This window comes from Eublepharis macularius, chromosome 14 (genome assembly GCF_028583425.1).
Source record: "Eublepharis macularius isolate TG4126 chromosome 14, MPM_Emac_v1.0, whole genome shotgun sequence".
Taxonomy (NCBI): Eukaryota; Metazoa; Chordata; class Lepidosauria; order Squamata; family Eublepharidae; genus Eublepharis; species Eublepharis macularius.
Genome location: NC_072803.1, coordinates 49,171,980 through 49,199,952, shown reverse-complemented (window position 1 = coordinate 49,199,952; position 27,973 = coordinate 49,171,980). Strand labels below are relative to the sequence as shown.

The window sequence follows — 27,973 nt, the reverse complement described above, 5'->3', positions numbered from 1 at the left end:
CAAAGCCATTACTAACACAGTTCGAGAAAGGATGATAATGCTATATGACCAAAAACAGTCTTTGGAGCAGTTGATCTTAATCAAACAATTTTTTAACAATTAAAAATTAATCAACCCACCTGCCAAGAAACAGAAGTTCAAATTAAAGAAATCACACTGGAAATCTGACATAAATTCCACATCTTGAGTACAGGCAGATCTTTAACATGCCCAACAATTGTTTCTTGGCATGAAAAATTAGCTATCAACTTCTTTTTTCAGAATAAGCCAAGTCCACCATACAGTCAAAACCAAAACCAAATCAAAATAATCTACTGTCCTGACTGAACATAATGGAGCTACCTTCCACTGATTTAAACCACTGGTTTATTTCAGCTTAGCCTTTCCAGAGTCTTAGGTGAACAAAGGTCTCCTCTAATGCCTGCTACCCAAAATTAGTTAAACAGAGATGCCAAAAACCTGAAACTGGGATCTTCTGCATACAGAGCTAGTGTTCTATTACTATACTATTTTGTTGAGGACTGTCTTTAATTTGGGGGCCATATTTTGAACTGAGTTAAAAATGGAGGGCCCCCAACACCGGCTCTGCCTACTGATGAACCATACATAAGCAAATGGCTTCAACTCCTGCAATGAAATTCAAATAGGAATACAGGCATTTGCAAAATTCTCCCCTTATATACACCAGCTACTGACATACGTGAGCCACAAAAAATGCATGGCTATGAAAGGTTGTGGGTTATAACATGAGGGTCTGTCAAACCCTCATGTTGTTCCCACAGAAGTGCCCAGATATTAAATTGAGTGGCAGAGCTGCCCAGCATGCTGCAGGAGTCTTTCAGACAAGAGATTATGGTTCATCTCCAAGGGCCTAATCAAACAATAATTTTTCCCTCATTCATACCTAGGCATTGTCACTTGAAGTTAGGGCTGCCAATTCCCCGCCTAGCCATCTGTCACAATGAACCAACAACTGTCAACATGGGGGAATCAACCGAAAATTTTCTTTGGTCTGACATCATTAATTCCCATCTGCACCCCACCTACTTCCTTTGCCGTCTCTACTACAGGAGTTATATGACAAAATCCCTGTGGTCCTGAGAAAGTAAGTTTATTAGTTAGAGCCTGCTTTGGCAGGCAGTTTGAATGAGCACCTCCACCCTCTGATTGGGCTTTAGGAGCTCCCTACTTCTGAGAGATCCTCTGAAACACGGAATAGGCAGAAGCAAGTTTTTAATCTCTCTTTTGCCAAACCAAGATACCAACTGTGGGAAAGGGCATCCATCCCCAAGAAGAGGGGATGTCCGAAGTATTAGTTGAAAAAACCCATTTGTTTTATTTTACTTTCTTCATTTTGTAGTTTTACTATTGTTTCTGTAGAATATTTTTTTTACAGTTTGCTCTTTGATTTCTGAGACTTACTGCATTGTTTATTCATGTACAGGCTGTCCAAGCCACTCTAACATCAACTGAAGGAGAAAAGGGGAAAGTAGAATCCTTTTCCTTCTATCATACATGCACACATGTTATGTCCAAGAGGAAAATTACTAGTTAACCTAAACCAGCTTCTTCATATTCCTAAAATCTCTAGGTGGTGGCAGAATCTACCAAAGGAGCCCAAGAGCATGAGTTGTCTATGTAACATCTTATACATGCACACCAGATACGCCGGGGGGGAGGGGGGGGAGAGAGAGCTGCAACACCCTACACCTTTGTAAAGATGTAACAATAAAGCTGGTACTTTGACCCAGATGGTGCTGAAAATGTGATGTAATGGACTAATGATAAGCATGAGTTGTCTTTGCAGCATCTTATACAAGCACATGAAATAGATCCAGGGAGCAAAAAGGAGAGCTGTAACTCCCTACACCTTTGTAAAGATGTAACAATAAATTAAGCTGACAATTTGGCCCAGATGGCACTGAAAATGTGATGTAATGGACTAATGATGTAATGATAATGATGTAATGGACTAATGATAATGACTAGAAGCAGACACAAACCGAAATACAAACCAAAATTCATCATGAACCAGGCGTGAACTGGCAGTTCATCAAAGCCCATTTCTGACGAACCACCACAAACTTTAGGCTGGTTTGTTTGGTTCATTTTTCAGTTTGTCACTGCAGACAGCCTGGCACCAATCAATCAGTTGTCTAGGCAATGGAGGGGATGGGCTTTCTGCAGCTCCGGAAGTGACTTTCTGCTGCCCTGGAAGTGAAGTTTTCAAGAACCAAATGAACCGGTTCACGAACCAGGGCAAGTTTATGAAAGTTCATGGTTTGTGAAACACAACGAACCACGAACCACACAGTTCGGTATTTTCCCAGTTCGTGCCCACCTCTAATAATGAATAATGTGATGTAATGGTCTAAGAGGGCCATACTAGTTGCTTTATCTTTAATGCTGTGGGTGCCCACATTTTCTTCCTTGATGGAACAAACAGCAGGCTGGAGGTGGGAATCCAGATTATGGAGGAGGGGAGAATACCTCTGCCTCCAGCACAACAGCTACCATATGAAACAGAACCTCATGTGGCAACAGTTCAAGGATTAAAAACAGAAGGAAAATCCATTCACACTATCTCCCATCCTCCTGTCTGACTTGGCTGCAAGGCAGAAGCTAATTAGGTCTCTTCTTTTGATTAAGCATGGCAGTTCTTAGGCAAATATATTATCCAATTATATTATCCAATATGCTGGCCACTCATGAGACCCAGAGATAACCCAGTATCTACCTCAGAAGAAACCTATCAGTACAATGAGAACAGTGTCTTCACCCTGCAGCCCGTCTTCCAGTTCAATGCAGCAGTTTCAAAATAAGGTAAACATTATGAGAAACAAATATCAAGTCAAAAACAGAAAAACAGAGCCTTTCTTTCTGTTCTTGGTTTATTATAAATACAGAAGTCTCACAAAGCAATCCCACATTTTAGCAATCCATGTTTTATACGCTAAATGTTCTTTTTTCTTCTTCTTCTCTCTTCAGGATGCTAATTCAGAACAAGCACAAAATTATCAAGCATGCCATAAAGTTCACCCCCATCTTCCTCCCCCCCCCCACCAAAATGTGCAAGTCTACATTTATTCACTCCCACATCAGCAACTTTACCCTATGTTATGGATTTGTGATTTAGACAAGTGATACCAGTGTGGGCTATGACACTTCAAAAGGGTAACTCTCGTTCCCCCTTCTTTTCCAGTAACCAACCAGTTCTAAAAGGTTCCAGTTCAAGAGGTAGAATTCCCACCTTTAACAGCCAAGAAGCACTGAAGCTTTTACCTAGCATGGTACATACTCTGTATATAATGCACACACTCCAGATTCTGTACAAAGGTGATCTGAAACCTACTCCCAAGTTAATTATCCACTTCAAGAAACCATCAAGATCTTCAGGGTATAAGCTTTTGAGAGTCAGAGCTCCCTTCTTCAGACAGGTGTCAGTTTACACCCTAAAAATTTTGTTGGTCTCTAAGGCGCCACTGGAGTCAAATCCTACTGTTCTACTGCAGACCAACATGGCTACCCACCTAAAACTATCCACTTGAAGAAACTTGGCATGGAAAGAAGCTGCCTTGTATTCAATGAGTAAAACTACTGGGTTAATAAGTAAAATCATTGCAGAGGATCCACTTCCTTCAGACTGGCAGAGGCCCAGGAGCCAGTGGGTATGGTGGCCTACACTGATCATTTCCTAGTTCCATCCCACTAGCAGTTGAGTATCTCAGCACTCAAACAGTGTGAGGCGAGAAGAACCATGTAGGCATCTCTGTGTTCTTTTGGATGGGCAGTGTGACAGAATGGTCAGCCATGGCCAAGTGTAGCTCATGACTGGACCCATTAGATCCCCTTAGAACCAGAAATTCTTCTTCTAGATCAATGGGACAAATATCAGACTCCAATTCCATCACTAAGAAAAGATTTTATAGCCACACTATTGGTAGCCGCAAAGAGTGCGATAGCCATGCTTTGGAAATCACAATCCACTCCCTCAATTAACAATTGGTATGCTAAAATTTGGGACCACTTTATCATGGAAAAACTATATGATAAATTATATCAAGCAGAGCACTTCCCAAGCACTACTAACTTTTTAGAGAAATCATTCCCTTTCTTTGAATATCTGGAAGTTAACAACTCTTTACCCAGTTTAAAAACTTATGTAAGTTATCTTCACACTACAGATTTATTTCTATGTAATTTTGCACCATGACATCCTAAACATACCCTCTTCTGGTATATATTGTTTGTCGTTATATGTTGTCTTACTATAAATCTATGTGTCATACATTCTCAATTTTAGATGTTTCTCTGTAAATAGTTAATTTATTGGTTATATTCTGTCACTGTTTATTCATCTGCTATATATTTGTTATATTAATTACTGATATATGTATTGTAATTTTTAATTGTTACACTGTTCAATAAAAATGTGCAAAAAAAACTGGACCCATCCTTCATTCCCTCCAGTCAGGATCAGACTGGCCATTAGGCAGTCGTCCCAAGGACCAGATTTTGAGAAAATCTTCCTCTACTGGTTTGAAGGGAAGCTTGGCGTCTTCTGTAGCTGCCGCGCTGGAGCATGAAGAGCTTTTAAAGAGCTCATATTTTTTTTTATTTTTACATTATTCATTTTGCATTCCCAGTAAGTAAAACATTTATTGAAGACATCTCACTTTTTTTCTCTTTTGAATTGGGGGGGGGGGGGTACCAAAGTCATTGTCTTAGGCATTGAAAAAGCTTGCCTCCAGTACTCGGTGTCAGATGTAAAGCAGGTGAAATTTCTAATATTTTAAAGTGTTTGCCTAAAAATAAAACATGCAGTTTGCATTCACACATTTGTAAATGTGAGCAACACTCTGTGATCAGGAAGATATAATTGGTTGAAGTTCCTACTGAATGTACTTGATGACAAAATATGAGTGTTGCCTCTGCATAACATGCAAAATGGTCATGAGAGCTTCCTAAGCCTATTGCACAATATCACTATATATTTATGACTATGAAAAATAAATTCTTAACCTGTTTAATGTTCACTGATGTGAGATCCTTGAGCTTTATATTGGAGAGCAAGAAAGTAAAGTGGAGTTGCTTTTCAACTGAAAGATAGAGTAAGTAGGTCCCGATTTCAGAATGTTTGAGTACCCCTGACTTTCTTCACATGGAGAAAACTAGATTTTTCTCGCAAGGTTACCTGGGAAGTGAAGTCCGAGTGGTCCTTCCCCTCTCTGTTAGAATCGCTGCCTGAAGAGCCACAAGAGGGCTTCATTTGGGGGAGGGCAGCTGCTACTTTCTCCTAGGGTGTCCCGTGGACTGCCTGCTCCTGGAGAGCTGCTCTGGAGAAAGCCACCATGTTGGTGAAGCTCCAGCCGCAGCAACAGTGGAAGGATCTGCTGCAGATTCTTCCTTTGTCGCTGCGGCTGAACCTTCACCGACGCTGCCGCTTCCAGAGCAACTCTCTGTGGGAGAGTTGTGGCTATTTTGGCACTTGATAAGGAAGGGGGGACAAGAGCACTACAGCCCACTGTGCTGTGTGCCCAATTGAGATCAGGCCCTTGAGTCATTTTTAAATCACTTTAAAATGGTGGTTGTGTCCCCGTGACAACCACGAGGATACCTAGTTTGGGCCTAAAACCTTAAGCTGCTACATGAGTTTTAAAAATTCTGTTTTATTAAAAACATTCAGAGCCTGCTTTTCCATCTAAGAACAGACCCTCAGAGCAGGTCACAACCATTTAAATCTTATAAAACCATTTAATACAGATGTTTTAAATTATATATTTTTAAAAGCTCAATGGGTTAAAAAAACTACTCTAAGTATCATAAATAAAAATGTCAGCCAGTGCATTAAGAACATTTTCCTATCACAAACCATTTCACAAAGTAGCAGCTTCACAGCACAACCAAGTAACAGTGGCTACCTTGTTTCCTCAGTGGATATAAAAGCCTCTGATTTCAAGGGTTCCTGTACTTTCCATAGTGGATATGAAAGCCTCTGATTTCGAGGGTTCCTGTACTTTACACAGCTGTAGGAGGGAAGATTTTAACCAGAAAAATGTTGCAAGGGGAAAAAGTTCTCACAAACACAATTGCTCCAATCAAGACTTTATTCTCCTTCCGCACACACATACCTACTTCTCTATTTTTTAAAAAAGTTTGGAGATTCAGTCATGGATCTTCCACATAATGTGAACTTTGGTCCTTAATGGGCAGCAGAAAGGGGGAGGTTAAAATCCCCTGGAGCTGATCTCTTGATTTATCATGCAGCTGCTGCAGTTTTTCTACACTCTCCTTCTTTCTGGGATAGATTAGCCATCCTTGCTTGTGACACATCGTATTCTTTATTCTACTGGTGACTTGTGGGGAGGAAAATGGGTGGATACTCCTCCCTCAAAACAAAGGAGTTAGACTATATGGCCATTTCATGCCTTCCAGTTCTGTGGTTTCATAATTCCACCCCCCACACACCTCAAATCCATATAACTAAACCACACAAGCTTTCTCAGAGAGAGCCATATTCCAGGGCCTCTTGTGTTGCTGTTTCAAGAACGGACTTCCCCAGATTCTTCTCAAAGCCTTTTACCTCATTGATGCTTTAATCTCTCTGCCTCCAGCATAAATCACTTTCCAGATAAGCTCTTGCTAGAATGCTTTCATAGCCTCCAATTAAAAGGAAAAGTCCCATAAAAGCTTAAACCATGAACAAATGAAGCAAACATGAAGAGAGAATTGTGTGTTCAAGGAGAACCACCAATCCACCTTCTTGCTTTTTATAACTCCTTAATTTATTATCACAGACAAAGAAAATGCCTGGGGCAGAATAGCTTCCAAGTCCGTCTTTGGACTTATGGTTTGTCCTCAAACCATTATTTCCCCCAAATCAGCATAACAGTGCCAAGCTGCGTCATCGCATGTGAAACTCCAATTAAGCCCACTTCCTTTGGCTAGTGGGTAGCTGTAAAGATCACCCATACTGATCCAAAGTGATGTAGCAGTCACTTAAGTTGAGTTGCAGAGTACTTCCATACCCCCCCCATCCTCCCAAAATCGTGCACGCTGTTGCACTACAAGCAGGCCCACAACTTATGCGCCAAACATGTTCAATGCACATTGAACTGGCATTTATTACAGCAAATATGTAAGGTGTGGATGGCATATATGTATGTAATCATGTCTTTAAACACCCATCTAGAGATGCTAGCCTAGTCAGGGCTCCCTAGTGCATGCACATGGGCATTTATTGCAATATATGCTTCTTATGTTTGTTGCAAAAGATCCCGTGTGTCCCAGCAGAATATGTATTTCTTGCACCCTGTAAAGCTGCCCTAACGCTCCATATTGCCATAGCAACTCTCATGCTATGAAAAATCCACATTACAGTAGTGCTGAAAGGTCACAGTGTCAAACCACCGACCACGGCTAATATGGCTTCTCCTGCTGCTTTCCAATGGGGTTGAAGAAAATGCGGCGTCACTCACAGCAGGCTGGCAATTGCCAGGAAAGGGAAGGACACAACAAAACAGCATTTGATGGAAGCGTCAACTGGCACGCTTCTTGGAATATGTGACTGGCCATACTGTAGCAATATCCAGCAGAAAGCTCTGCCAAAAGGACAGGTGAAAGACAGTAAGTGAAGTTGGCAGCCAGTGCCCTGGATACTGTACACCCAACAGCAAGCTCTGATAAATTCAACCACTTCTTCTTTCTTTTATTCCAATTCAACAACAAGCAGTGCACATCACCAGACATCACACTATAGGTTTAGCATCACACCCTTCTGGAGCTATATTATGTCTCATATTTAAGGAAATGTAAGCCACTAGTGCTGAGCTTTGAGTATACTGTCAAGCAGAACTTTGTGGATTTTTATGAACCCTACATACTCACAAACACTTTCTACAATCCAACACAGAACACAGATTTTATAAGCAAAATACATGATGCGCACGAGCTTGTTTCACAGATGTTCATTTTAGTGGAGCCTTGGTTGCAGAAGCCACGTTATGACAACTGAGCACTTTAATTATTGGCAGGAAATGGTCTCAAGGACAAACAGATGAAGGGAGCAAAGCTGCTGCGTCATACAAGAAGGTAGGATGCCTCTCTGCCAGGATCAGCCTCATTGCCACTTCACGTGTTCATTTTTTTCCTGACAGAATTAAATCTGCTTGTCAAAAGGGCAATGTGTAAAGTAGCTCTTCATACATGAAGCTCACAGCTTGTCTCATGGAGCCCAGGCTAAGGTTCAGACGGCAATTCTACGTCACTAAATTAATAGTGCAGAAGAGTATGGTATTTGCCAAGAAGCTAGACTTACAAAGATGGGAAGAAGGGGAGACTAAAGAGTTGATATGCTATAGTTGCAAAGGAAGATGTGGTTTCTCTCACTTGGGCTGAGAGCTGGCTGGAAAAATCTGAGGATGTGATTTGACGCCTCCTGCCTGCACACCAATTTCTGCAACCCTAATAAAATATTGGCTTAACATATATATTTGTATATAAACAGATTACTAGAGACTTCCAGCCAAACATTTCCTGGTGATTTTGAAGCCATACAGCTCCCAGATTAGCATTTCTAATCTTCACCCATTAATTTGCCCAATTTTCACTGCCCTTTGGATTCCTCCCCATGGCCATCTCCTCAATTTCCTTGGGCCACTAGCTCTCCTTTCTCCCTCCCCTGAATCCACTGATTGGTCTCATTTCCCGTATTTTCCCCACAACCCTCTAAAATATTATCTCCTCCCTTCCCTTTTCTCCTGAAGGCTGTCATTCTTCAGACAACATTCACTGTGGCCCTGCTCTTTAATGATAATTTCCTGCAGTTCCCTGCCTCCTCCACATTTTCTAGCAGCCCTTTCCCCTCAGCCCTTCCCTCATTCAGTTCCATTCACTACAGGGTCTCTAGACCCAGCTCGAGTTCCTGCAACCACACAGCAGCTGTGGGGAATGGCTGCTAAAAGAGAAAAGCCCAAATGGCTGCAGAATGGTGGGGTGGGGGCGGGGAGAAGGGCTCCTGCTCCCCCCTCAAGCTGTTTTCCCGTGTCAAAATAGCACAAGGGTTGGAGATATTCCTGTCTTTACTGCTCCACATGCACAGAATATTCCACATGGGGCAGCAAAAATGCACACACACAACACAGAGACTGCTCGCTCACTATTTTGGAAAACAAACTGAGGGGGGATGGAGAAGCCCTTCCTCCACCCACGGTGGTGTTATGAGGTGGTTTGCGCTCTCCTTTATTTTTTAACAGCCATTTATTTTTTAACTGCTGTGTGGCTGTGGGAATCCAGACCCAACTCTTTAAAAACCTGCACGTCTAGAGAGACTCTAAGCTGTGAGCAACAAGACAAAAATAACCTGAAGGCTCTTTTATGATGTAACAGGAGTTATGAATTTGAGATATTTCTCTACTGGCATGACTAGTTATACTTACATTGTAGAGGATGTCTGTCCACCCTTCCATGGTAATGCACTGGAAGACTGTAAGCACAGCAAACAGGATGTTGTCAAAGTTGGTAATTCCAAAGTTGGGCCCTTCCCAATACTTTTGGCATATGGCTCCTTTATCACATTGCCTGGCAGGTGGCTCCTCACCACATGGAAATTCTCCCACCCTCTCTTCTGTAAAGCAGATGGAAAGGAGAAGAAAGGTCAGACAGATCCAACTATTAAGGTTTTTCTAAATTCCTACTACGCATTGAAAGAATGGGTTTGTTTGAACTAAACAATTGCAGTTCAGGCCATCATGAGTATGTAATACAGAAACACACACTTTTTTTTAAGCTTCTGTGTTCACCATTAGAGATGGGCACAAACAGCAATACGAACTAAAAAAAACCCACGAACAGCCCAATCTGCTGTTCGCAAACAAGCTGTTTGTGAGGCCCCATTCTAAACGGACAGGTGGTAGTTGCAAGCCTCATTCATTGCTGTTCGTTGCTGTTCGTCAAGCCAGACAGTCTGGCACCTGTAAGCAATTCCCTTGGCAACTTAGGCAGGGATTGTCTGAACTCTGTCTGACAATCTGAACTCCTGCTGTTGCCCTGGAAACCCCAATCTAAGCCCAATTTAGCTTGATAGGCACGTCTTCCTTCCAAGTATGGACAGGAGCTCCAAATTTGTTACAAGAGGAAAAGACCAGGGGGGAGGGGGGCTCCCAACTCTGGCTTTCAGGGAGAGACAGCTGCTGTTAGAGAGACAGGGTGAGTGCAATGGAGCCTGAATTTTCTTTGTTTGTGGTGGGATAGGGATCTACCCCTTCAGGTTCCAGGGCTGCTGCCAGGCTCTGGGGCCAAGCTATTATTTATTATTGGTACCTTTACTGCTGCCTGCTCAGGTAGGGTTTCTGGGAGTGGTGTGGTAGGGATCTACCCCTTCAAGTTCCAGGGCTGCTGCCAGGCTCCGGAGTCAAGCTATTATTTATTATTGGTACATTTCCTGCTGCCTGCTCAGGTAGGGTTTCTGGGAGTGGTGCCGTAGGGATCTTGATGGCTGGAGGAGAGCCTGCTGGCCCCCACGAACAACGAACAACGAACAAACATGTTCGTGAACAGGTTCACATTCGTCAATGTTCATTGTTCGTGGATGGCAACGAACAACGAATATCATGTTCGGGTTTTTTTCTGTTTGTGCCCATGTCTATTCATCATCCTCAGTCACTTTCTCTCCCTCCTTCTCTGAGACTCAGAAATCATCATTTAAAGATCAATTGATCAAAGCACTCCATACACCATCAGATAGAGAATTAAGGATGTGCAGGCACCTTTCAAACAACTCATTAGTTAGTTTAAATCAATTAAAATCAATGAGCTTGCCTGGCAAGGAAGGCGAACTAAACATCTAATATAATAAAAATAAATAATAAAACTATTTCATTATCTAAAACAGCACCCCAATAAGTTGGGAAATATCATTTTAAAAAGTGTTAATTATTTCAATCATAAAAACAGCAGGTGGTAGGTGCCACCTTAGAAGAGGCATCCCAGTTTGTTTCACACACCTTGGCATCTAAAAGGCATTGGGTGGGGATGCCTCATCTAAGATGAAGTCTGTTGTGACAGGCATGTGCCATTTAAAAATAAATTGTATTTTCTTCACTCATACTCATTTTATTTCTTTTATTTTATTCATATGAATATTTATGCTGATTTAATAAATTAATATCACATGTATATATCTCCTGACCATTTTAATTGCTTAACAGTCCTATGAAGTATTATTAAAATATGCCTACACCAGATATATTTTCAAGCAAATTGATCCAGAAAGCACAATTTCACATTTAATTCTATGCCAAACCCTAATCAGCTCTCCCCTTTCACAGTACCTGAAAAAAACAATACCAGGCATATGATAATTTTATTATCCTTACACTTTATTATTAACCTTTATTATATTTATTATTAACCTTACATTTTATTAAACAAATGGTTTCTGATGCCACTTATATCAAACATTGCCCTCTACCCTTCACTAGAAAGGCTGTTGCCATTGAAACAAGAAAAATCTGATTATGCTTATTTCCATGGATGTGCCACCTTTAGACCTCTATTTTATTGCTCCTCTCCAACCTTTCACAAGCTGTGTCTCCTTTACCAAATGTCTCCTTTACAATCCCACAGAAGCAACTCAAAAACATTACTCCCCACTCCCCAGTTATAATTGCACACTGACCTCAACAAACCTATCAGTGTCTGTAGGGGGGGCAATCTTAAAAAGAACACTGCCTGCGGACAGAATCTCACATTGTATGTCTCAGGACAGCTTGTTTCAGACCAGATTCAAGAATGGCACCCCCACCCCTTGCCCCCAAGAATAGAGCCTGACTTTCATATCTCTTTCATTTCTGTTTCCCTTGGTTTTTCTCTCACTTACTTCCCTTCCATTTGTAGTATGCAATTCATCATGCCCTTGAACAGATATCCATCACTCCTTTCCGAGCAAATCTGATGGTCAAATGCTTATCAGAAAGGCAGTAAAACAGGCCCATTCACCAACGAAGTAGAGGCTTGTGTATTCTGTGAGTGGAGGGGAGTACATCCCAGGTACATAACGTTACTTGGTAATATTTTTTTTTTTTAGTAACAAGGGGGAAAGTACTGGTCTGTTGAGGGCTGAGCATGCTCATCACTTCTAAGAGGCCCAGAATGTTGAGACTTAGTCAAAGAAAAGGGGAAATAGATGTGTAAAGATCCCCTAGAGAGCTCATCATATCCTAGAAAATGAGTGGTTTTTTGCCCAGGAACAGACTGGCCATTATGACCATCAGAACTTTTCCTAACAGACCTCTGCGCTGCCTGCCTGAGGTGGTGTAACATCCTTCTGCCTTGGGGTTCACTTAGTCTGCCAAAACCATTCACTGTCCTTCTGCCATTGAGCTGCATACAGCCCTTCTCAGACTGGATGAGACAGGCTGTGTCCCCCTCCTTTGGGTTGGAGGGGCTGGGATAGGCTGGGGTCAGGGCAAATGGGCAGTGCCTCCCTCCTTTGGGGAGGCATGAAAAGGCTAGGTAGTAGGACCTTCTGCCAGGACAGGCAGAGATTTCCCAGTTGTTCCTTTTCCTCACAATTCCAATTTATTCTCTCTAGTACTTTAGCTGATAATCTAGTAGGGCTCACCACAGATAAGGCATGGGTTTCTAGGTAGTTCTGAACTAAATTCTTAGAGAGAGATCATTTGGCATTCAAATGTAAAGAGGTAATTTCCCCACAAGAGAATTGCATCCATAAATTCACAAACAAGAGCTTTAATCCAGTAAATACAATTCCATTTCAGTGTCTGTCTGAAGGGATTTCAGTCTTATACAGCCTTGTACATCAGTGTCACAACTGTACAGGAAACATCTTGGTTCGGGTGATATTCCAAACTAAAACAATTCTGAGCATAAATTTTCTGATGCAAATATTGTTTGTTTGTTTGTTTGTTTGTTTGTTTGTTTGTTTGTTTGTTTGTTTGTTTGTTTGTTTGTTTCGATTTATATTCTGCCTTCCCCACATTAGCAGGCTCAGGGCGGATTACGTTTATGCACATTAACAATTTACAGTTAAAAACACAATAAATACAATATAAATATTTAAAATACAAATACAGCACAGAACTAAATTAATTCAGTTAGACCTTTTCCACTGTCACTAAAGTTTCTTTGAAGGTGGATGCTTTGATAGGGAGGACTTCGTTCTACCCTATTCGGCCAGCAGGGGCCCTACCCAGCATCAACCATATGCCTGGCGGAACAGCTCTGTCTTACAGGCCAGGCAGAACGATAATAGATCCTGCCAGGCCCTAGTGTCATTAGACAGATCATTCTACCAGGTTGGAGCCAGGACCGAAAAGGCCCTGGCTCTGGTTGATGCTAGGCGGGCCTCCCTGGGGTCAGGGACCATTAATAGTTGTTTTTTACTAGATCGAAGCATCCTCTGGGGCACATATGGGGAGAGGTGGTCCCGAAGATATGCAGGTCCCAATCCACATAGGGCTTTATAGGTTAATATCAAAACCTTCAATCTGATATGGTACTCCACTGGTAACCAATGCAGCTGGTGCAGTTCCGGTGTAATATGTGCACTTCTTGGCACTCCGGTGATGACACGTGCTGCTGCATTTTGGATCAGTTGCAACCGCTGGATCAGATTCAAGGGAAGCCCTGTGTAGAGTGCATTACAGTAGTCTAGCTAGAGGTGACCATTGCCTGGATCACTGTAGTTAAGTCATGGGTCAAGAGATAGGGGGCAAGCTGCCTAGTGTGTCATAGATGGAAAAAGGAAGACCTGGCAACCGCAGAGACCTGAGCCTCCATATTCAAGGAGGCATCCAGGATCACTCCCAGCCTCCTGACTCTTGGGGCTGGTACAAGTACTGCCCCATTGAGAGCAGGAAGCTGGGGTCCTGAATCCATTCATCCGCGACTCAAGTACAGGATCTCAAACTTTGTGGGGCTTAATTTCAGCCGACTCTGTCTCAACCATCCAGCCACGGCTTAAAAAGCCCACTCCAGGACAACTGGGGCCGAGCCAGGTCACCACCCATCAACAGATATAATTGGGTGTCATCAGCATACTGGTGACACCCAAGACCAAAGCTTCGCACCAGCAGGGCGAGGGGGCGCATATAGATGTTAAACAATAATGGAGAGAGTACTGCCCCCTGCAGCACACCGCATACTAGTGGGTAGTGAGAGGACAATTTCTCTCCCAGCGCCACCCTCTGTCCCCAACCATGGAGAAAAGAGACTAGCCACTATAGTGCTGTCCCCTATATCCCCACATTGGCAAGGTGGTGGGTCAAAAGATTGTAATCGACCATATCGGACACTCCTGAAAGATCTCCCTGGAAGGGATCCAGGGCCAAGGTGTCCTTCAGGAAACTCTGCAGCTGCCTCTCTACCGCCCGCTCAATCACCTTGCCCAGAAATGGAAGGTTCAAAACTGGGTGGTAACTGACCGGGTCAGCAGGATCCAATGATGATTTCTTTAAGAGAGGTCTCAGCACTGCCTCCTTCAATGCCCCGGGAAAAACCCTGGAGCTCAAGGATAAGTTGATAATGGTCTCCAAGGAATCCCATAGTCCATTGCTACAGGCTGTCACCAGCCGCGACGGACACAGGTCCAGGAGGCAAGTGATGGGTCTTACTATCTGCAGAATCCTGTCCACCTCCTCCCCCGAGAGTGGGCTAAAATGATCGAATATCCACCCAGAAGACAGCCAAGGGGCCTCTAGTTCACATACCGTATCAACTGTGGCCGGTAATTCGTGGCAGAGAGACAAGATTTTGTCAGCAAAAAAGCTTGCAAAAGCCTCACAGCTAATGTCCGAATTCAAGTTTTGACAGTCACCCTCCGATACGGAGACCAATGAACATACCACATTAAACAGTTTTGCTGGGTGTGAGCTAGCTGATGCAATGGAAGCTGCGTAAAATTCCTTTTTCACCACTTTCACTGTCACCTCATAAGATTTCATAAACGATTTATAAGATGTTCTTGCCCCTTCGTCCCGAGATAAGCCACCACATGCGCTCAAGCCGTCTTAGCTCCCGTTTTTTCTGCCTCAGCTCCTCCATATACCAAGGGGCTCAGCGATTACAGGGGCGAAGAGAGTGACGGGGTGCAATATTGTTGATGGCTTCGGAGAGCTGGCCTTGCCAGTCCTCCACCAGCTCATCCAACTAACCGCCATGGAGCATCAGTTCCCGCAGAGCATTCTGGAAACCAATCGGATCCATAAGTCTCCGCGGCTGAGCATAAACTAGCTTGCCACCCTTGCAGGAGGGAGTGGCACACTCAACTGAGCCTTCAAGACCAAGTAGTCTGACCATGGCACTGACTCTATTGTATCCAGAACCACATCCAACCCTGCCCCGAAGATCAAATCTAGTGTGTGGCCTGGTTTATGTGAGGGGCCAATACAAATTGGGAAAGTCCTAGTGCTGCCATGGCTGACACCAGGTCCGTAGCCTGAACAGAGGCAGTGTCATCAGCGTGGACACTGAAGTCCCCCAACACAATCATCCTGGGGTACTCCAAGGCCCACCCCGCCACCACCTCCAGCAGCTGTGACAGGGTATCTGCTGGTGCACTGGGCAGTTGGTACACCAAGCAGATAGCCAAACTTTCCTCAGCACTCCACACTAGACCCACACAATCAACACCAGTGATCTTAGGGGTGGAGAGTGGCCTGAAGGAGAAAGCCTCTTGAATGAGGATTGTCACCCCTCCTCCCGAACTCCCATTCAAGACTGATGGAGGGCCGAGTACCCTGGGGGGTGCCCGGGGGGGGGGTCAGTTCTCCCAGAGCAACCATTTCACCTTCCCTCACCCAGGTCTTGGTCACTCACACCAGGTCCATATTGGCTGCTGCAAAAGTATCCTGCTGAGTGTCGGTCTTATTATTTATGGACCTGGCATTGCACAACATCAGTGTTGAAGGGGGGTTTAATTTCCTAGCTCCAATACCTGTGTGTCTCGGGATGGGATGCAGGTTAGAAAGGCACCGAGCCTTACCATATTAGCAACATATTAGCAAATATTAGCAACAAAGATGCTTGTGGAGATATGTGAAACTAAGAAAAAAGAATTTGTGTCCCTTGGAACTCAGTGCACTTGACCATTCTAGGCTTGCATCCACGGACAAGTAATCAAAAAAGAGCAAACTTAGATCCTTCTCCTTCCCTTCCCTTCCCTGCCCTCCACCCACCTAGCCCCATCTTATCTCTAAAACAAAGCTAGATAACAATGTTCCTATTCCCAATGGACCTTCTGGATGACGAGTGCAAGCTTTTTCCAGTCTCTAATGCTGGATGGATATTACATGCGACCAGGTGTCTCAGCACTTGCCTCTGAAATAAATCCCCATCTGATTCTTGATTCCCATCAATATTCCAGGAGACTGTTTCTTTTGACAGCTCCTTCTCTGACCTACTTTCCCTTCCTGTTCATGCCAACATGCTGCTGCTTCAAGAGGAGGCTCGCGATGCTTTGAGCAAATGAGAACCGGCCAAACTAATGTGCCTCCTTTGAGATTACTAGAGGCTTCTTAGATGAGCCGTAGACAGCCCTTCACTCTCCTGGCACACAAGTGACTACAGGTCTCGGAAACCTCACCAACCAAGCTACCTTAGCAAGAGTGCAGTCTTTCCAATTCACAGGGTGAGAAAGAGGGCAGACTCATTTCCTAATGCCCATCAGAGCAAAAAGGAGTTCAGGGCACAAAGTGATTAAAGGAGACAGGAGGACCCAAGTAAACATGATTTTCCTTTTATTTCTCCACTGGACATTGGACTCATCAATGCCTTTCCCTTCCCAGGAAGGAGTAAAGCCAGAGCTAATCATATGCTGCAGTATTTTTTTTCAACCTGCAGAATAACACAGATCTTATGAAAAGCAAAGCTGAATTCTGAAACGTGCATGCATTATTCAAATTAAATACATGCCCACCATGAATTCTAGGTTTGAATAATTTATTCCTAATATTCACAGGAAGGAAGAGAAAGGGCACCAATGTGCCATTTTGTGACTACTGAGAATCTTATTCATCAAATCATCTGAGGTTTAACCAGGGGTTCTACCAACTCTTGAAAGCATATATTCTTTTTTTAAAAAAATAATGAAAACTAATGACCTTAAGGCCTAACCACAAGTCACTTTTTCCCTAGGTTCTCCCCACGCTGTGAGCTCCCCACTGAGAACTCAGTTCCCAGGCACACAGGGTCCAATTTGGATCAGAATCACTGTGGGCATGGAAAAGGGGGTTGTGCCCCAGAAAAGTCCTTTCCCTATATGAAACGGCCCTGTTGGATGGTTCCATGGGGTTTCCCCAATGCAACAAATAGCGCTCCCAGGGGCCATTTCCAAGTCAGTAAAACGACACTGACATGAACTCTCTATGAAGAGGCATTTCCTCTTTTCTCTCCTGCAGCACAGAATGCCTCTTTTAAGATGCTACTTGCCATGGATCATCTGAAAAAAAAGGGGTATCCTTTTATATTTAGAACACGTGCAAATCGATGCAGACTTCATGGATTAATCAGTTGAAACTCACGCAGTTAATTGACTCAAATTCTTTAATTGGGCGACACTTCTATTGCAAATTCTTCTGCAGATGACACCCCCAAAGTCATTGATTCTTTACGTTTAGTATTACTAGCAAGCCGAAGAGCGCTGCTTATGCTCACCTGTTTCATTGGAGAAACATGCTTTGTGAAACTTGCCCATATAGAACTCCAGTCCAATTATGGCAAACATCACAATGGCAAAGAACAGGAGGAGGCCAATCTGGAGGAGAGGCACCATGGCCTTCATGATGGACTTCAGGACAACCTGCAAACCTAATGAGAACAAGTGAGTAGCATTAGCCATTGATAGACATTCAGAAGTAATAACAACAACAACATTCGATTTCAGGATGACTTAACAATCACAGAGCGGTTTACAAAGTATGTTATTATTATCCCCACAACCAGGGCTTTTTTTCTGGGAAAAGAGGTGGTGGTACTCAGTGGGTTGCCCTTGGAGAAAATGGTCACATGGCTGGTGGCCCCGCACCCTGATCTCCAGACAGAGGGGAGTTCAGATTGCCTTCTGCGCCAAGCGGCGCGGAGGGCAATCTAAACACCCATCTGTCTGGAGATCGGGGGGCGGGGTCACCAGCCATGTGACCATTTTCAAGAGGTTCTGGAACTCCGTTCCACCATGTTCCAGCTGGAAAAAAAGCCCTGCCCACAACAACAAACACCCTGTGAGGTGGGTGGGGCTGAGAGAGCTCCTAGAAGCTGTGGCTGACCCAAGGTCACCCAGCTGGCTTCAAGTACATGCTTTACTATATGTAATGTTAGTCGTAATCTTCTTGGTAAGTAACTGTGCCCCTTTCTGTATTCTGCATGAGACCTCGCTCAACTTCAGAGTGCTGGTTGAATAAGCTACGAGCTGGAAAGGTTGTGGTTGGTAGAGCTGCTCTGTATGCCAATGAAAGGGATCAGGCAGAATTTGCTGTAGAAAGACCCCCATGCCTACGACCCTGGAGAGCTGCTGCCAGTCAGACAATAGTGACTTTGACTCCATCAAGGGAAGCTTCATGTGTTCATATGCAAGTATCCCTCATTCAGATCTTCCCTCTGCCTAGCAGATGACCCCAGAATCAAGCTTTAAACTACGGTAAGACAAAATCAATAACACAGAGTAAATAAAACAAAATTTCGAGAAAATATAGAATAGTCACTCTATAGAGAAACCCCAGACAAATGTTTTCTAAATGGTCCTTTCAGAATGAGAGCAAAGGGTTAATATTTAAACTACAAAGATGTTTAAACTTAGTTGTATTTGGTATTTAGATGGTATAGTCAAGAGGGAGAAACACTGTGTCTCAATTATATGAGCACCTGGTCTGCATGCAAAAGGTCTCAGGTTCAAACCACAGCAATGCTAGGTAAATTATCTTAAATAGCGAGAACTGGGAAATAATTCTCTGCTTGGGACCCTTAAAAGACACTGCCGGTCAGATTAGACAATGCTGAGCTTGACGGTCTTACATTTCTGACTTTACAGAAGACAATTTCTTATGTCTACATCCAAACAAGAAGTAATCTCTGAAAGGGAAATATCCAGGTCCAGTAGCTCCTTTAAGACCAATTTGATTTCAAGAGTCACAGCTCATACCCAGGAAATCTAGCTGGTCTTTAAGGTGCTACTAGACCCAGGTCTTGCTCTTCTGCTACAGACCAACAGAGCTACCCACCTAAAACTACCATGAAAGAAAATGTTGTATGGACAGCCTGCAAGCAGCTTTATGGGGCGACAGGCTGTTTATTCATTTCCTGGCATCTCCAGTTAAAAGAAAGTCAGCATGGTGTAGGGGTTAGACTGTTAGACCTTGGCCGGGGGTGGGGGGGAGCCAGGTTCAAATGCCCACTCAGCCATGCAACTCACTGGACTGATCTTGACTAGAGATGGGCATGAACAGCAACATGAACAAAAAAAAGCCACGAACAGCCCAATCTGCTGTTCGCGAACAAGCTGTTTGAGGCCCCATTCTAAATGAACAGGTGGTAGTTGCAAGCCTGGTTCGTTGCTGTTCCTTGCTGTTCATCAAGCCAGACAGTCTGACACCTGCAATCAATTCCCTTGGCAACCGGAGGCAGGGACTGCCTGAACTCTGTCTGAACTCCTGCTGTTGCCCTGGAAACCCCAATCTAAGCCCAATTTAGCTTGATAGGCATGTCTTCTTTTCAAGTGTGGCGCTCCAAATTTGTTACAACAAGGGAGCAAAGAGCAGGGAGGAGGGGGATCCCAGCTCTGACTTTGCAGACAGTGGAGAGGAAGAGAGACAGTTGCTGTTGGCATTTTGATAGAGTGCATTGGAGCTTGAATTTTCTTTGTATGTGGTAGGATAGGGATCTTCCCCTTCAAGTTCCAGGGCTGCTGCCAGGCTCTGGGACCAAGCTATTATTTATTATTGGTACCTTTCCTGGTGCCTGCTCAGGTCAGGTTTCTGGGAGTGGTGCAGTAGGGATCTTGACTTGGATGATGGCTGGAGGAGAACCTGCTGGCCCCCACAAACAGCCAACCACGAACATGTTCGTGAACAGGGCCATGTTCATGGTTGTTCGTGAGCCCCTGTTCGTGGATGGCAACAAACAACGAACATTGTGTTCATTTTTTTTCTGTTCGTGCCCATCTCTAAGCTTGACCCAGTCCTTATCTCACAGCCTAAATGACCTCATGAAATTGTTGCAATGATTCATGGCTCTGTAGCATTAGGACAGGAGAAAAGTCTGATATATACAGAAATACACAGACTTCAGGAAGCAGGAGTTGGAAATGACAAGTCAGTGTCTGAGATCCTAGAAAGTTGCTGCCAGAGAATATTGAGCTAGATTGAACAATGCTCTGAAATTCATAAAGTTCTTGGATAATATTGAAAGTGTTAGTGTTTGTGTATGTTAAAAACCAATGCCTACCATTACACTGAGCCACAAAGACCCGCACAAACACACAAAACCAATGGGCAGATTCTGCTCAAAGCAAAAACATCAGTTCAACTCAGGCAGAAATGAACAGCAGGCAATCAGATCTGTAAACCCTAATTTCCATCACCTCCTCTCAGTTATATGAACAGCACAGTAGTTTGAGCACATCAAAATAATTTTTCAAAACTGAGGTGTCAGGCTGCGAACCCCATTCCTTTTCACACGCCCAGCGTATCTTCTTGTGTTAAACCCTTGCTGGATATGGTCAACAGAGAAGCAATCCTGTAGAACTTTCTGTCAATCAACCCTCATGTCCTTCACAAATGCAAGATTCACTTTCAATTACAGCAGCAGAGATAAGAGCTGAAGCCAAGGAGACAACATAGTCAGGTAATTTCATGCAGACAATGCAGAATGAAACAAAGCTGCAGTAAGAGCCAGCTGCTGTAAGCCTCCTTGGCTGTGACAATTTCTTCCCTGTGCCAGGAAATTCTGATGAGGTAGCAAGACCGCACGCACCAGTCATGTACTTGAAACCTGAAAACATCTGTTTGTCACGGTGCCTGCCCCCAAAGAGTTGGTGGTATGAAGTATCACCCATGCCCAATCTATTTTTTTTATCACATCCTTCTTCCAAGGATATCAGGACATCACACATACCACTCCCCTCATCCATTCTGCCCTGACAACAACCCTGCAAAGTTTCATGAGTATGGATTTGAACCCAACTTTCCCAAGTCTAAACAATCTAAGCACTACACCCCACTGGCACTACAACATCTAGTGTCCAACAGCTGTACATGATGCATGGAAGACAGATGGGGATCCCAAACACCCCTATTGTAGGCTGCCAGTATTATGTAAGAAGACAGTAATGATATGAAGCTCCTAAAACAGTCCATTTTTTTCAGATGGATTGCAGGTCAAGTACAAAGTATGAGATAGCATCACTAGTATTCATTAGATTTTTCCAATTCCTGTTCAAAATGTAGTAACCTTACTATTGTATATTGAGACTAATAGCTCTTTATTATGATAAACATCTTTATTGAAAACTGGAAGCAGACAGACTGAAGCCTCAGGCTCAACAGTAACCAATTTATACTAGTAGAAACCACACCCACTTGTACAACAACCAATGCAATGTAAGCAGCTAAAATCCTTCGTTTGCATGAAATATATACAAGCATCTATTTTTCAGCACAGCAATTGGCTACAAGGCAACAGTTCTCATTGGCCGTGCCAGCACCCAAACATCAATAGTTTTGTAGGCCTCAGGAGCCTTCATCCAACTCAAGCAATACATAACACCCCTCCCCCCTAAGTTTGGGCTACCCCATCGCAGATGAAGTCACTAAGATAAGCCGAGGGATGGCGAGCCCGTTGAGACCTACACAACCCTTCTGATATAGTCGGTCCTCAGATGGGTGGCTCGATGTTGACGACAGCCTCTGCCCCACTAGGAGAAGTGGAGGAGTTCTCTGGACTTGACTGACTTGCTGAACAGCTTTGTGCCATTATACTATCTCCACTCTGTGCAGTTGCTGCTGCCAATTCAGCCCTTGTGTCAGCAGTACAGGGTGAATAGTCTCTGTCCAATCCCAGAGCTTGCTCCGGCCAGCGCTGCTGTAACTGATCAGTGTGTCTCCAGAGTATTCTGCCTGTGGCATTGGCCACCTTGTAGGAGATCGGCCCCATTACCCTGAGCACTGAAGCCAGAACCAAGGTTGGCCCATCCCCGTAGTTTCTGCCATAAACTAAGTCGCCCTGCTGGAACCTCCTGGCCAATCCCAAAACCTCCGTCTCCCTCTGGGTGTCTGGATCTAAGTCTGGGTGGAGCCAATCGAGCAGGGTTGTTAGCCATCATCCCAACAAGAGCTCCACTGGGCTCCATACCATGGAGGAATGAAGGGTGATGTGCTGCCACAATAAGTAGTTGGCCAACCGCTGGCTCAAATCCCCCTGGTCTAATCTGTGGAGTGAATCTTTAGTGGCCCTCACCATTCTTTCTGCCTGTCCATTCACTGATGGGTGGAACGATGCTGACGTGATGTGCTGGATGGCATTGTTCTCAAGGAATCACTGGAATTTCTGGGAGGTGAATTGTGCACCATTGTCCGAGACTATAGCATCTGGCAGGCCGTGGGTTGCAAACAATTGCCTTAATGAATGGATGATCACCATGGATGTCACGGTTGATACGGGGATTACTTCCAGCCACTTTGAAAAGGAGTCCACTATAATGAGAAAAACTTGTCCCTGGAAAGGCCCAGCAAAATCAATGTGGATCTGCGACCACGGTGTATGCATGGTCTCCCATGGGTGCACAGGGGCCTGTGGCATTTTGGGCCAAGACTCCTGGCAGGGCACGCAGGTTTGTACCCATCTCTCCACAGCTTGGTCCATATCCCTGGCCACCACGCATAGCTGCGGGACAGAGCCTTCATTTTGACAATCCCCGGATGTCCCACATGAAGTGCTGATGCAGTCTGGGCGGAACAACTACTCTGTTCCCCCAGAGCAAGCATCCCTTGTGGACTGATAACTCATGCTGGCAGGAGCTGAAAGGCTGGAACTCGGCCTCCAGCTGGCTGATATGCCACCCCCTCCACACCCAGTTGAGAACCCAAGAGAACATGGGGTCCTTGGTTGAGTGGGCTGCGATGTCCACAGCATGGAGAGGTGGTTGGGGCAGGTCTTCCAGCTGCACAACCTCATGAGCAGGAGTGCAGTCTGTGGCTGGGCCCTGCAGTGGCAAGCAACTAAGGGCATCGGCATGTCCCAAGGCTTTGCCTGGACAATAGAAAAGTTCGTAATTGTAAGCAGACAGGAAAACCAATCAGCGCAGTGAAAAGGCCAAGTAGCGGCTTGTGGTCTATGATGATCTCGAAGTGCCATCCATAGATATAGTCGTGGAACTTTTTAACACCAGCAACCAGAGCAAGAGCCTCTTGGTCCATCTGAGCATAGTTCCATTCTGCCCATGGTAAGGTCCTGGAAAAGTGTACGAAAGGGGCCTTCCGCCCATCCGGCATTTGATGGCTCAGGACTGTGCTGATTCTGTAAGGTGAGGCATCGCAGGTGAGCACAAGTGGCTTGAGTTCATCATAATGGGTGAGTATGCTGTCTGACAAAAGGAGGTCCTTAACCAGAAAATGTCTGGTCGTGTTTCCGACCCCAGACCCAGGGTACTTTCTTCTCAAGTAGTTTATGCAGTGACTCGGCTAGTGATGTTTTGTGTGGCAGAAAAGAGTGACAGAAATTCAGGAGCCCAAGAAATGAGTGGAGTTCTTTCTTGGAATGAGGTGTTGGTGCACTGTGAATGGCCTGCACCTTGCTGGCTGTAGGGTGGATGCCATCCGCATCAATCATGAATCCCAGGAATTCTACATGAGCCACACCAAACTGACACTTTTTCTTCTTAATCTTGAGTCCAGCGTCCTGGAGGCAATGGAGTACCTGTTGCAGATGGCCACCTAGTTTTGTAGCGGATGTTCCCGTGATCAGGACATCATCAAAGTACCAAATGACACCAGGGATGCCCTTGAGCAGTCCCTTCATAAGTCCTTGAAAAATTCCAGGTGCCATACTGACCTTGAACTGGAGCCGTTTCACCTTGAATGCACCTCGATGAGTCATGATGGTCTGTGCTTCTGCGGTGGCATCATCTACTGGAAACTGCTGATATGCTTGTGCCAGGTCGATCTTCACAAAGATCTTGCCTCCTGCTAGTGATGCCAGGAGGTGACTCACTACCACCACTGGATAAGGATGCTGTTGCAGTGCCTCGTTAAGGGTGCACTTGTAGTCTTGTGCAGATATGTACTGTCCTGTTGGCCTTGATGGGCGTGACAATGGGAGTCTCCCAAAGGACACTGGTTCAAGGACTCTTGTGCGACCAGCCAGTCTAGCTCCTCGTTGATTATGGGCTTGAGGGTGAAAGGAACATGTTGAGCTTTCAAACGGATCAGCAGTTCTGTAGGGTCCAGGTCGAAGGATACCGGGGGTTCAGTGTAACATCCTAAGGAGCCATCGAATGCGGATGGAAATTCAGAACAGATAGCCTCAATGTTTGATTGGCTGATTTATTGGATGCTGGTGATGTGGATTTCCAGCGCTTCAAAACAATCGAGCCCCAGCAAACTTGTGCAGTGCCCCTTGAAACGACCAGGTGGAGGAGGCCATGAAAGTCTTTAAAACTAACTTTGAACTTGCCAACACCCGCCACAAGAACCAAACGACTCTGGAAGTCTGTCAAATGTATGCCGCATGGCTCGAGCTGCCGGTCTCTTTTCTTGGGACACACTCAGTGGTAGGTGTCTGTTGAGATAATTGACAGCACCAATCTGGTGTCAACCTCCATCTTACATGGCGTTCCTTCGATGTGCACCATTACCCTGATCTTCTCTCAGGTAGGTATTCAGGTGTTCAGGACTGTGGTATGGCTGGAGCACTTGGATATGGAGTGGCACTCTTTGAGCCAGGAAGAACCCCTTCATTCCAGCCATTGTCATCGTGGTGTCTGCAGCAGGGAGCCTCTGCTCTTGGGTACCCGGCATGCCCTTGCAATGTGCCCTCTCTTTCGGCAAGCCCAGCATTCAGCGTCTTGGAATTTGCAGGGCTTCCGGTTGTGGCTTCCTCCACAGCTGGCACAGGGCAACCCATTGGTGCATTACGGTTCGGATCGCTTAGGTCGTACTGCTTGAGTCCTGTGAACCTCGTCATTGTCACTCTCGATGCTCTCATGGTGGACCAGTTCTGCCTTTTTAGCTAGGGGAGGACTTCACGACTGGTGCACCTCTCTTGTCAACTGATCAGCTGCTTCCACTGCTAGTGTCTCCTCAAGAGCTGCCTTGAACATGAGTTCCTTCTTGGTGAATAGCCATCATTGCAGCTTCTCGTTCCACAGACCACATACTAGTCAATCTCAGAGCACAGTCTCCAGGTCAGTAAAGTTGCATTGTCGTGCCGCTTGCTGGAGAGCTGTCACAAAAATGGTCACCAACTCGCCCTGGGCTTGGTCCTGCTTGTAGAAAGTGTGTCGGCTGGCGATCTCTGATAGCTGTGGAGAGAAGTAGTCTTGGAGTCGGTCTTTGATGACGTTGAGTGCTGTAGCTTGGAGCTGAGCCAGTGCCATGAGTGCCTGGGTTATGTCAAAAGTGGACCACCCACAGGCCCTCTGGAGGTCCGCATCCATGACCCTCTTTGCCTCAAGATAGAACACAAACCTCGCAATGTATGCCTCCGAGTTCTCAGAGGTTGAGTCAAAAGGTTCAAAATGGCCCTTGGAGGCCATGATTCACTATCAGTGATTCGTGATGGGGCAGCTGTGTATTTAGCTTTCAGCGTCATGGGGCTGCTACCCGCCTAGAGTGATTTAGCTCTCAGTATTGCGGGGCTGCCTACCCGCCTTTGCATCCCATCCTCGTCGCCAGTATTGTATATTGAGATTAACAGCTCTTTATTATGATAAACATCTTTATTGAAAACTGGAAGCAGACAGACTGAAGCCTCAGGCTCAACAGTAACCAATTTATACTTGTAGAAACCTCACCCACTTGTACAACAACCAATACAATCTAAGCAGCTAGAATTCTTTGTTTGCATGAACTATATACAAGTATCTATTTTTCAGCACAACGATTGGCTACAAGGCAACAGTTCTGATTGGCCGTGCCGGCACCCAAACACCAATAACTTTGTAGGCCTCAGGAGCCTTTGTTCTATTCAAGCAATACATAACACTTACATGGTCCATTTGGACCACCAACAGCTTCCAGGGTTTCAGGGCAGAATTCTGAGGTCATCCTACCAAGTGTCTCCAAAGTAATGTAAAACTTTAGCCCACTCCAATGCACTTCCCTTTTAAATTAAGCATTCAGATGGGATGTGACAGTCTCTGTTTATTACATGCAGGGATTCAAAGCATGTACTGTGAAGTTCCATAATGCTTGTAGTGGGAAGTCTCAGCAGTCACTATGTACAAGGAGAGAGAAATTGTGTCCCTTTAAATCTAGCTGCTGTGAGTTTTCTGGATTCAGGCCAATGACCAGTGGTGGCCTGGTGCATCCAGACTATCAGAGAGGCAGGGCAACACAATATCCTCCTTTCTTCCCCTCCCCCTTTTATTGCTCCCTCTATTGGGTGTCGCTGATGATGGAAGTACTCGCTGACTTCAGTCTCAGCCTCCAGTCCCTGTTACTGGCCCACAACATAATTAGCTTACCTGACAGTGGTTAATTTCAAACAACTATTATTCCTCCACCCTGATCTGGATAGCCCAGGCAAGCCTGATCTCATTAGATCTTAGAAGCTAAGCAGAGTCGGCTTTGGTAGGTAATTTGTTGGGAGACCTCCGAAGAAGACCAGAGCTGCAGAGGCAGGCAATGGCAAACCACTTCTGTTAGGCTTTTGGCGTGAAAACCCTAGTAGGGGTGGCTATAAGTCAGCTATGTCTTGAAGGCACTTTCCACCACTATTGTTCCTTTATTTAATGGGAGACTGCAAAAGTCATTCTGACCTTACTATATTAGAGACTGATTTTTGCCTTGTTTGTAAATCTTTATGCTCTGTCATTGATAACCAGCTTGATTGGAGATGTGTTTAAGATTTTTTAAAAAAAATTAGAGAATACAAAACAGGGCTCACTGTACTAGAGCCAAATTAACTGAAGGGAACTGTCTCTTCCAAACCATGCACTTCTTTTAATAATGTATGAGCACAAACATATTTGCTCCAATACAACAAGCTTCTGCACACACACACACAACAAGCTTCTGCACACACAACTAGGTGTTAATGACTGCTATATGTGCAATTCCTCAGCCTGATCCTATAGCCAAGCTTATGCACATCTAGCCCTGGAGTAGCCATCAGTTATTCTGGGTAATGAGCAAGTTGCTGGATTCAGGAGCGCATGCATGCATGTGTTCCTGCTTCCCCATCCTCCACTAACTGGTATTATTCAGAACATCTGGCCAAAGCTATGTGCAAACAGCCCTTATTCTGCATAAGCCTAGGGTTTCTCCCCAGACTTTGGAGTTCTGATTTGGTTTCCAAAGTGGAACTGCTGCATTAGGGATCCTCCTCTATTTGATTTCTGAATTTTGAACAAAACTTTATACATGCACACTTCGGGGGGGGGGGGAATCAGTTCATTTACATCTTTCTGGCATTAAACAAAACACCTCAAACAAGTAATTTTAGTATGACTGCAGCATCGTTCTTTTGATGTAGGAGCAAAACCAACACATTAAAAGAATCTTGAAGCAATCACAACATACAACCACTTTAAGGATGCATATTTGCAGTATTTTATCGAATCACATATGTGTATCAGTAACTAGAGATAGAGTTGAGGGAGAGGGAAAGGCAAATGAACTGAAGGAAGCGAGAGCTGCATTAAACAGTTCTGGAATTAATTTTAGAAAACGCTCCTAATTATGCCAGAATGCAAGAAGACTGGAATGCAGGGCAGAGTGCATCCTCACAACAATTATAAAATGAAACT

At 44.6% G+C, this 27,973-nt stretch overlaps 1 protein-coding gene across 1 annotated transcript in view; it reads right to left on the bottom strand.

The window, feature by feature from the left end:
* The window catches only part of CACNA1B (calcium voltage-gated channel subunit alpha1 B), a 443,389-nt gene that overhangs the window by 267,537 nt on the left and 147,879 nt on the right, over positions 1–27,973 (bottom strand). The window contains exons 5-6 of the mRNA XM_054997363.1: positions 17,674–17,826; positions 9,438–9,625 (exon numbers count right to left, since the gene is read on the bottom strand). Of these exons, the coding sequence (XP_054853338.1) occupies positions 9,438–9,625; positions 17,674–17,826 (341 nt within the window). The remainder of the gene's footprint in view (positions 1–9,437; positions 9,626–17,673; positions 17,827–27,973) is intronic.